The 9,990-nt window shown below is 48.2% G+C and overlaps 1 protein-coding gene across 25 annotated transcripts; it reads left to right on the forward strand.

Annotated features, from left to right (window-relative positions):
* The first annotated feature begins 280 nt into the window (after positions 1–280).
* LOC138732127 (keratin-associated protein 9-1-like) lies at positions 281–4,602 on the forward strand. Of its 25 annotated transcripts, XM_069878515.1 has the most exons (6): positions 1,398–1,957; positions 2,273–2,835; positions 3,007–3,301; positions 3,392–3,436; positions 3,809–3,898; positions 3,956–4,600. In XM_069878515.1, exons 1-6 carry the CDS (start codon positions 1,511–1,513, stop codon positions 4,196–4,198), a joined length of 1,683 nt encoding a protein of 560 aa, XP_069734616.1. In that variant the 5' UTR covers positions 1,398–1,510; the 3' UTR covers positions 4,199–4,600. The 25 variants fall into 25 exon arrangements, with proteins under 25 accessions (XP_069734593.1, XP_069734616.1, XP_069734601.1 ...); XM_069878492.1 differs by adding an exon at positions 281–996 and having other exon boundaries at positions 1,491–1,957; positions 3,007–3,481; positions 3,674–4,601; XM_069878500.1 differs by having other exon boundaries at positions 2,273–2,632; positions 2,678–2,835; positions 3,007–3,481; positions 3,674–4,602.
* The last annotated feature ends 5,388 nt before the right edge of the window (positions 4,603–9,990 follow it).

Consider the following 9,990-nt stretch of genomic DNA (forward strand, 5'->3'; position numbering starts at 1 on the left):
TCAACTTCGTTTGGGTAGAAGTTAATTTGGTACATTTTCTTGCACACTGAGAAGTTGCAACAAATCCTGACCAAATCCTTGGGAATAAAATTCTCAGGAAGAGGGATGCTGTGTTCTAGTTAGAACAAGCAAACTTGGAGAACAGAGCAGACCAAAGCCGCGTAGAGTCCTATCCCATCTCTAATCCTGGTTTATATGGCTGCCAGAATCTGCAAGAAAATGTACCAAATTAACTTCTACCCAAACAAAATGAGTCCCGAGGGAGATTGTTTCCAGGCTGGATCATCAGTTCTTTGTTCCTCATCTCCAATAGGAAATACATGGATCAGGAATTCAAGCTTGCAGGCAGCAGTCATCGTGTCGCATGTACCACCTCAGTGGGTAGGTTGCACTAAAAATTATAATGTAAGCAAGTAATTTAAGAGTTGGAGGTGGAGCAGGTCTGGACTATTAAAAACTATATTTCCATACCCCTGAGGTGTCTCACTTCCGGACACACGGACACTGAAATCGTATAAAAGGATTCATATTGTAGAGTTTCTCAAACCGTTTTGGTTTCGTTGGCTAGTGGTGAATTGGGTTTGCTGGTGGTGAACTGGTAAGTCTTTCTTGGCATCCTGGGAACTAATATAGTGGCCGTGGTTATTGAATTTGAAATATAATCAGCAGAAGCAAGGTGAAGGACTTAGGAGAGCTTCTGCTTAGCCAGGTTTTTGTATGGTACTTATCAAGCAGCTCAGCTAAGGATAAATATTCATTCTGTCTTCTACCAGCCTTTATTTGCCGTGTGGTTTGCATTTGCTGGGCTTTCTCCAATCAAGATGCATCTCAGGGTAGTTGAGAGTGGACTAACCTCTCTCTTTCCCCCGATGACTTTGCTACCCTTGTTTTAACCAGGAAATTATTGGGGTTGAGAGAGATCAAAAGGCAAAGCCAGGACTTCAAAGGGAAAAAGTGGGAGGGAAGATAAGAAGTGGAGACTCGCAGGCTGCAAGGGTAAGCAATGCCTTGAAGGGAGTCTGGATGAGAAGAGCTAGGAGGACTTCTGTGGGAGAGCTGGGAAAGCAGCCGCACTGTGAGCGTCGGATCATTGCCTTGTGGGCATTTTCCAGCATGAAGCCTCCGCTCACGTCCTCCAGCTGAGGACGTGCGTGTGGACAGGGCACTATCGGAAGCCCAGGAGTCTCCTTTTCGTGTGGAAATAGGGAAGCAATGTCAGTATTAACCCCAAACTGAAGGGACCTGTGGACAGGTTGGGGCTGTCATCACTCCAGACCCTGTAATTGGGACTCCAGCTGAGTCAAATAACACCGCTTTTCTTTCCTGTTTTGAGAAGAAGTTGTTTGAAATGTATAATCTTGACAAAAATGCTTTCATGTGGAGTTAATGCCCTTCCAGTAGAAAAAGAACCATTTAACTCAGTGCATAAAACAGCCTTGTGAAACCCGAATGTCTCTGTTTTCCACAGTTTATTCCTTTCCTACTTTCAGACGTTACCTCTCCCTCCAAGATGCAGCGCCAAAATGATTGCCAACTGAGACAACTCTGCATTCCACCTCCCAAAGTCCTGGTGAGGAGCTTTCCCGTGAATAAATACGTGGATTCCCGTGGTGTTGTCCGTAACATCCAGTGCCTGCCTCCTCGTCTGGATTCCTGCTGCTGCACTGGGGTTCCTCCGGGCTCCTTCACATACCTGAACCTGGGTACTCAGACTGCCAGGTGCGTGAATCCGTGCTGCCTTGGACTCCCCCCGTGTGCGCCTCCATGCTGTGAGGAAGCGAGCAAGTGCACCACCACATGTGCCACCCCGTGTTGCTGCAAATTGACCGAGTGCAGCACCAGATGTGAAGATTCATGCTGTGAGGAGGTGACCAAGTGCATCACCACCTGTGCGGATCCCTCCTGCCAGGAGGTGACCAAGTGCACCACCACCTGTGTGGATCCCTGCTGTCAGGAGGTGACCAAGTGCACAACCACCTGCGTGGAACCGTGTTGTAAGGAAGTGACAACGTGCACCACCACCTGTGTGGACCCGTGCTGCAAGGAGGTGACCAAGTGCACCACCACCTGTGTAGATCCATGTTGTAGAGAGGTGTCCAAGTGCACCACCACTTGTGTAGATCCATGTTGTAAGGAAGTCACCAAGTGCACCACCACCTGTGTGGAACCATGTCGTAAGGAAGTGACCACATGCACCACCACGTGTGTAGATCCATGTTGTAAGGAAGTCACCAAGTGCACCACCACGTGTGTAGATCCGTGTTGTAGAGAGGTATCCAAGTGCACCACCACTTGTGTGGATCCCTGCTGCCAGGAGGTGACCAAGTGCACCACCACCTGTGTGGATCCATGTTGTAAGGAGGTGACCAAGTGCACCACCACCTGTGTGGATCCATGTTGTAAGGAGGTGACCAAGTGCACCACCACCTGTGTGGATCCGTGTTGTAAGGAGGTGACCAAGTGCACCACCACCTGTGTGGATCCGTGTTGTAAGGAGGTGACCAAGTGCACCACCACCTGTGTGGATCCGTGTTGTAAGGAGGTGACCAAGTGCACCACCACGTGTGTGGATCCCTGCTGCCAGGAGGTGACCAAGTGCACCACCACATGTGTAGATCCGTGTTGTAAGGAAGTGACCACGTGCACCACCACGTGTGTAGATCCGTGTTGTAAGGAGGTGACCAAGTGCACCACCACCTGTGTAGATCCATGCTGCTGTGAGAAAGTGACCAAGTGCACCGCCAGGTGCGTAAATCCATGCTGCGGACCTGTGACCAGATGTGCCACCACATGCGTTGATCCATGTTGTGGGGCAGTGACCAAATGCACTAGCAGGTGCATGGATCCGTGCTGTGGAACAGTCAGCAGATGCACCACTAAATGTGTGGATCCCTGCTGTGGCAGAATGAACAAGTCCACCTGTGTGGATCCATGCTGTGGAGGTGTCACCAGGCGCACCAGGTGTGTGGATCTGTGCTGTGGCAGAATGACCGGGTGCACCACCAGGTATGTAGATCCATGCTGTGGGGGAGTGACCAGATGCACCACTAAGTGTTATCAGCCCTGCTGTGGGGGAGTGACCAAGTGCTTCACCAGATGCGTGAATCCATGCTGTGGTGAGGTGACCAAGTGCACCACCACCTGTGTGGATCCCTGCTGCCAGGACGTGACCAAGTGCATCACCACGTGTGTGGATCCGTGCTGCCAGGGGATAACCAAGTGCACCACCACGTGCGTAGATCCCTGCTGCAAGGAGGTAACCAAGTGCACCACCACCTGTGTGGATCCCTGCTGCCAGGACGTGACCAAGTGCATCACCACGTGTGTGGATCCGTGCTGCCAGGGGATAACCAAGTGCACCACCACGTGCGTAGATCCCTGCTGCAAGGAGGTAACCAAGTGCACCACCACGTGTGTAGATCCATGTTGTAAGGAAGTGACCAAGTGCACCACCACATGTGTGGATCCGTGCTGTAAAGAGGTAACCAAGTGCACCACCACGTGCACCACTACATGTGTAGATCCCTGCTGCCAGGACGTGTCCAAGTGCACCACCACGTGTGTGGATCCCTGCTGCCAGGACGTGACCAAGTGCATCACCACGTGTGTGGATCCGTGCTGCCAGGGGATAACCAAGTGCACCACCACGTGCGTAGATCCCTGCTGCAAGGAGGTAACCAAGTGCACCACCACCTGTGTGGATCCCTGCTGCCAGGAGGTGACCAAGTGCACCACTACGTGTGCAGATCCATGTTGTAAGGAAGTGACCACGTGCACCACCACGTGTGTAGATCCATGCTGCAAGGAGGTGACCAAGTGCACCACCACATGTGTAGATCCATGTTGTAAGGAGGTAACCAAGTGCACCACCACATGTGTGGATCCCTGCTGCCAAGAGGTAACCAAGTGCACCACCACGTGCACCACCACGTGTGTGGATCCCTGCTGCCAGGAGGTAACCAAGTGCACCACCACCTGTGTGGATCCCTGCTGTAAGGAAGTGACCACGTGCACCACCACACGTGTGGATCCCTGCTGCAGGGGTGCCCAGGCTGTTACGAAATGCGTAGAATCCTGTCCCACCCCCTGCATCACGCAAGCTGTCCCCCAGTGCACGTGTGTCTACACCTGCCCCTGTGGCCGGCACTACTCCATCACGTGTGCGGACATCTGCTGTCGTAAATCCAAGGCTTGTTGAGGGGCTTCTGTGGTGGGACCCACAAGGGGACTCCACTCGGCGCGCCGTTGCCCTGTGGGGTCTCCAAAGGCTAAGGAATCAAAACGGTTTGCAAATCCCTGAACTTGCCAACATCTTCCTCATATCTTTGCTGTCCTAGTGCCCTTCCTGTCCTAGAAAGAGTAAATCCTTAGATGGTGTTCCGTACATTCTGGGTCATTTCTGCTGTATTTACCTCAAGCACTTTCCTTGTAACGTGTAACCAATTGATTTTGGGCCCCCAGGAATTTCACCTGGGAGAGAGATTCTGTGATTCTTTGTACTGATTTGGATGGAGGAATCTCCCCATTCATTCCTTCTTATCATTTTCTCCTTTTCTCTTATGAAGCAATAATAAAAAAAAAAGTATCTTGGCATCATCTCTCTGCAACTGTTGCCTTCACTTTTGCATTTCTCCAGACTCACGCATTGTCCTTCTAGTTTCCTCCTAGAAGTCTGATCTCTGTAGAGTGGAAGCCCCTGCTAGAATACATGGAAAGGGCTAAGACAATGGTTGGGACATTTTTGGTAACCCTCCATGAACACCTTCTAACCTTCTTGGCACCAAATTTGGTTGCAAATTGCTTGCCCGGGAGTGAGCAACATCTTCAGGGACTCGAAGTCGTCCTGTTACATGTGCCGAGGGGAATGTTCTGCAGTTTTGCAGAGCAGAGATGATGCAGAGTGGGATCGAGCTTAGCAGCAACGGCTGAAGGGAGGGGAGATGGGGAAGGAGACAGCAGGGGAAGCCAGCCCAGCTGCTGAAGCAGCAGATGTGGGTGCAGCTCTGTCTGCGAACACCCACTGGCTCCTTCTTTAAAGGTGCCCCAGGGCACGTGGCTGGTGACTACCCTGCAATTATCACTGTCTCATCTTTTCTACTAGAGGAGTCCAACCAATAGTGGCACAAAATAACTCAATGGACGTGGTGTTACACACGGGCTGGTGAGATCCAGCCTCCCACAAGTTGTTCCATCCTCAGAGCTCTTCCAATTCCATCTTCCTCTCTCATCAGGTTGTGGCAGACCCTGGCTTTCACCACTGGTCGCACAGCACCGGCCACAGTGCGTGTCTGGACTTTGGTAAGTGCTCTAGACGTCACCTAAGCACAAATGCTACACAGCAGAAATACCAAAGCAGTTGAGGTTTCCTAATCACCTCCCTGTGGAAGCCCCTTTTGACTCCAAAATGCCTTGAAAACTTATTAAAATGTTTTGTGCCATCCTTTGCTCCAGCTCCCAAATAAAATGGAGCAATCTTAGGAAAGACATTGAGCTGCTGGACCACGTCCAGAGGAGGGCAGCAAAACTGCTGAAGGGTCTGGAGAACAAGCCTTATGAGGAGTAGCTGAGGGAGCTGGGGTTGTGTAGCCTGGAGAAGAGGAGGCTGAGGGGAGATCTCATTGCTCTATGACTACCTGAAAGGAGGTTGTAGTGAGGTGGCTGGTGATCTCTTCTCCCAGGTAACAAATATGGAATGAGAGGTAATGGCCCCAAGCTGTGCCACGGGAGGTTTAGATTGGATGTTTGGAATAATTTCTTTACTGAACGAGTCGTGAAACATTGGCAGAGGCTGTCCAGGGCAGCGGTGGAGTCACCATCACTGGAGTGGTTCTAAAAGCATCCAGACGTGGTCTTTTGGGACATGATGTAGTAGGCACGGTGGGGTTGGGCTGATGGTTGGACTGGATGAGCTTAGAGGTCCTTCCTAACCTTAACAATTTTATGATTCTATGATCTTCTGGGAAGTAAGAAGCTGCAAGTGGAAAAAACAACATTCAGATAAGATTTTCCCTTAACTTTTCTCAGTAGCATCCTTCTGATGGCACGAATCTTGCATCATAGTTAATCACAGAATCATAGAATAGTTTGCAAGGGACCTTAAAGATCATCTAGTTCCAACCCCCCTGCCGTGGGCAGGGACACCTCCCACTGGATCAGGGGCTCCAAGCCCCATCCAACCTGGCCTTGAGCATCTCCAGGGATGGGGCAGCCACAGCTTCCCTGGGCAACCTGGGCCAGGGCCTCCCCACTCTCAGAGTGAAGAAATTCCTCCTTATGTCCAGTCTAAATCTGTCCCTCTCCAGTTTATCCCCATTGCTCCTCGTCCTATCACTACCAGCCTTTGTGAACAGCCCCTCCCCAGCTTTCTTGTAGCCCCTTTCAGGAAATCAAAGCAAATATCTGCAATAGGTCATGAGGCAAAAGGTAAAACAGAGAAAGGTTTTTTTCATAACCACAGGTAGTTCCTCTTTTTCAGATTTAATTGCATTCAGATGCTCACTTACCATTCTTCACAGAGCACTCACCTTCCTGAGTAAACAGGAAAAGAGGCAGATAGTGACATCTTTGGGTTCCTCTCAGCCCCAGAAGACACGATCTAGTTACTTGATCAAATAGTCCCTACGACACAGGAGTAGACAAGCCACTTGTTCTCATGTGAGGTTAATTGTGTTCTCTACTCAGCCTCTTGGCATCTCGGCTATTTGATGGTTTCCAAAGCCGAAGCGATAGCCCAATCCCATCTGCAAGTTGCCTTTGGTGCCAGATCACATCCTTGCATCTTTCCTGGGTAAGAAATGATAAAAGGGGAAAGTCAGATGTAATCAAGCCCTAGTCTTTAAGGTTTAATTGTAACCAAGTGCAGGAGAGTGGGCTTGGAGGGCCTTGCCATGCTGGGAGTATGGGGAGAACCTTTGATTTCTGTGGAAAATCTTTGCTCAACAAAATGTGATGGGGTGATGCATGTAAACAAAAGGAAATCATAGAATAGCTTGGGTTGGAAGGGACCTTAAAGCCCATATAGTTCCACTCTCCTGCCATGGGACATCTCACACTAGTCCAAGTTGCTCAAAGCCTCATCCAACCTGGCCTTGGACACTTCCAGGGATGGGGCCTCCCCACACTCATCATGAAGAATTTCTTCATGATGTCGAATCTGAATCTTCCCCCTTCCTATTTAAAGCCATTCCATCTCATCCTATCACTCCAGGCCCTTGTAAAAAGTCCCTCCCCAGCTTTCCTGGAGCCCCCTTCAGCTACTGGAAGGCCACCATAAGGTTTCCCTGCAGCCTCCTCTTCTCCACGCCGAACAACCCCAACTCTCTCAGCCTGTTCTCCTAGCCTGGATTCCACAGAGGAAGAAATCTTACTTAAGAGGCTTTTAGATAAACCAGGGCATACAAAGAAACCCAGAGGTGTCATGTTTCTAAAGCAAAGCGTGCAGCAGTTTATGAAATTCTGGTCTTTTTTTTTTTTTTAGTGGAAAACCAGTTGAACAGCCCGAAATGGCACATATCCAAATGACTGCGCAGGGGAAAACTTCAGTTTCAGATGTTTCCATCAAAAATCATGATACCTGCACATCCTGAAGCTTTGCATTTATGTCAACAATCATGTCCCTGGGACTCTGTGCTGTTTCGTGTCTGCAGGCAAATTTTTATAGCTGGAGGAAAACGGCTGCAACCTCAATGCGCTTCATCTTTGGTAGCTCTTGGTGATGAGACACTAAGTTTCTCAGATCATTAGGAATCAAAAGTGTTGATCATGTTCCTATTTTACTGCATTTTGCAGAAATACTCTCCTGAGCACCAGAATAGTGAGCACTTGGGGGGCTGCTGTTCTGCAGTACCAAACAAACCTCTGGGTAGGGGAATCTACCCCAGCCCCCAGGAACCTTTTCATGTCCAAGTTTGTGCTCTGTCATGCTCTTTTTATCAAAATGCTACATTTCATACCAGCCTCTGGTTCTGCAAGAGACCTTAATGTGTGCCACTTAATTAAATAGATCCCAGAAATGTCAGATTTGGAAAAAACACTTCTTTTCAGCTCTTTTGCCAGAGAAGGTTGATCATGAAAGGATGTTGCTGTCGGTTCCTGACTCACTGAAGTTAATGCGACAAGTCAAATGACCAAATTGCTCATAAATATAATAGAGATCCACAAATAAGTGTCAATTAAGAATAATAATAATCCATCCTGCTGATGTTTCCACTTATAACAAATGCAGATCAATTTCTGTCTCCTAAAAAGTCTATTTTCTTAGAAGTCATTACAATTTCTTGCTAATGAAATGTAACGATAGGGTACACAATAACCCACTATAGAAAGGGAGGTGTAGGACCGGTCTTCAGTCTTGGTTTCAGAGGTGAGTCCAGAGCCCTAGGAAAGCAGGAAGAACTGCACAAAATTGACTCTGAGAAGCTCCCCAGCAAGGAAAGTGTTGGAGGCTGCTGCTGTGAGAGGACCTGGAAGTCCTGGAGGACAATTTCTTGCTCAGCACCACCCAGCAAGGATGAGAAGACATCACTTAAATCTGAGCGAGTTGCTCTGTGTACGTTTTACAGTCTACAGGGTCTGTATAACGCAGTCGTGGGTGTTTCTCAGCCTGAATCACAGAATCAATCGTAGAATCATTAAGGTTGGCAAAGACCTCTAAGCTCCTCCAGTCCAACCATCAGCCCAACACCACCCTGCTGACCAAACCATGTCCCAAAGTGCTACGGCCACACGTTTTTTGAACCCCTTCAGGGATGGTGACTCCACTGCTCCCCTGAGTGGCCTCTGCCAATGCTTCATCACTCTTTCAGTAAAGATATGCAGATACCTAACATCAGCAAACATCACCTTCCAAGTCCTCATTTCTTCCTATCACCTGTAAAAGCTGCCAGTGCAGTAGTATGAGCCTTGGAGGGAGAAACCACACGTGATGCATCGAGTCCACCCAACAAAGGAAGAGGAATGGAAAGACTGAATGAACACTGAGGTGTTGCTGGAGGAATGTCAAGAGCAGTGCATCAGCTCACATGGGCCTAGGACAGGAATTCCAGTTTCCTGATGTAAACACAAGAATGGAACAAGGGCTGATGCCTGCAATTCTCCAGCAAGATTCCTGGTTTCCAATGTAAACAGGATGCTCTGCTCACGCTGAACAGATTGGTTTGGGTTTGGTTTTTTTTTTTTCCCCCATTTAGCATTTGTGTAAGTGGTCTCACTGGAAAATATGGTCACCTAAACACAGCCTGATAATCACATTCTACCTCTGTGGCTGAAATATATCAGAGAAATAACAGTTTTCTGTCTTGCAGAGCTGAATGAGATATCACGATCAGCAAAAGGCTTCAAGATGTTAATATGGAGCCCTGGTGCTAAATCCCACTTAAACGGAAGCCCTTTATACTATTCTAGCAGTGAAAAAATATTTTTAAACTGAGTTTCCCTTTACTTTGCCCTGAATGGCTTGAAGAGGTCCTCAAGGTAACTGGAGTTGTGTCCCCATTGGCATTGCCAAGGATGAATGTTGTTAATAGAGAGTAGAGAGGAACAGGTTGGTTGTATTTAAGGGTTAAAAAGGTATTAGAGAAGCAGATACCTCAACAGGTTGTGGAAGGACTGTAGGATTAGCTCGCTTTTACCATGAGAACTAGGACATGGTATTTCTCATAGTAAATCCAGTCAATTGTCCATCTTCCCTAATAACAGCTAATCATTGCATGGAAAAGAAAACCTAAGGTATCATTCTGACATTTATGGAAATAAGGCATTAAAAATATCCAAGTATATTAAACCTTTTTTGAAAAGCAATTAATCCGATACCTGTTTGGTTTTTTTTTTAATTACTGTGTCATTTGCATTGGGAACCACATGACTCCGGTCCGAGGTGGAAGCCGAATTCGCTCAGGATCACATGCTTTTCCTGGAAGAGAGTTTCCATCAAAAATTAGGATGTAAACAAATATCTAAAGCATGCATAGGTGGAGTCTCTTCAGGTAGTTA

The sequence above is a fragment of the Phaenicophaeus curvirostris genome, chromosome 29 (assembly GCF_032191515.1).
Source record: "Phaenicophaeus curvirostris isolate KB17595 chromosome 29, BPBGC_Pcur_1.0, whole genome shotgun sequence".
Lineage (NCBI taxonomy): Eukaryota > Metazoa > Chordata > Aves > Cuculiformes > Cuculidae > Phaenicophaeus > Phaenicophaeus curvirostris.

What these genes read in the sequence shown, in the direction of transcription:
- LOC138732127 (XM_069878492.1), top strand. Translation starts at nt 1,511, where the DNA reads ATGCAGCGCCAAAATGATTGCCAACTGAGACAACTCTGCATTCCACCT. An exon ending in TGGATCCCTGCTGTCAGGAG is followed by an intron (nt 1,958 to 2,272) that starts GTGACCAAGTGC and finishes TGTTGTAGAGAG; the next exon opens with GTATCCAAGTGCACCACCAC. An exon ending in GTGACCAAATGCACTAGCAG is followed by an intron (nt 2,836 to 3,006) that starts GTGCATGGATCC and finishes GTGCACCACCAG; the next exon opens with GTATGTAGATCCATGCTGTG.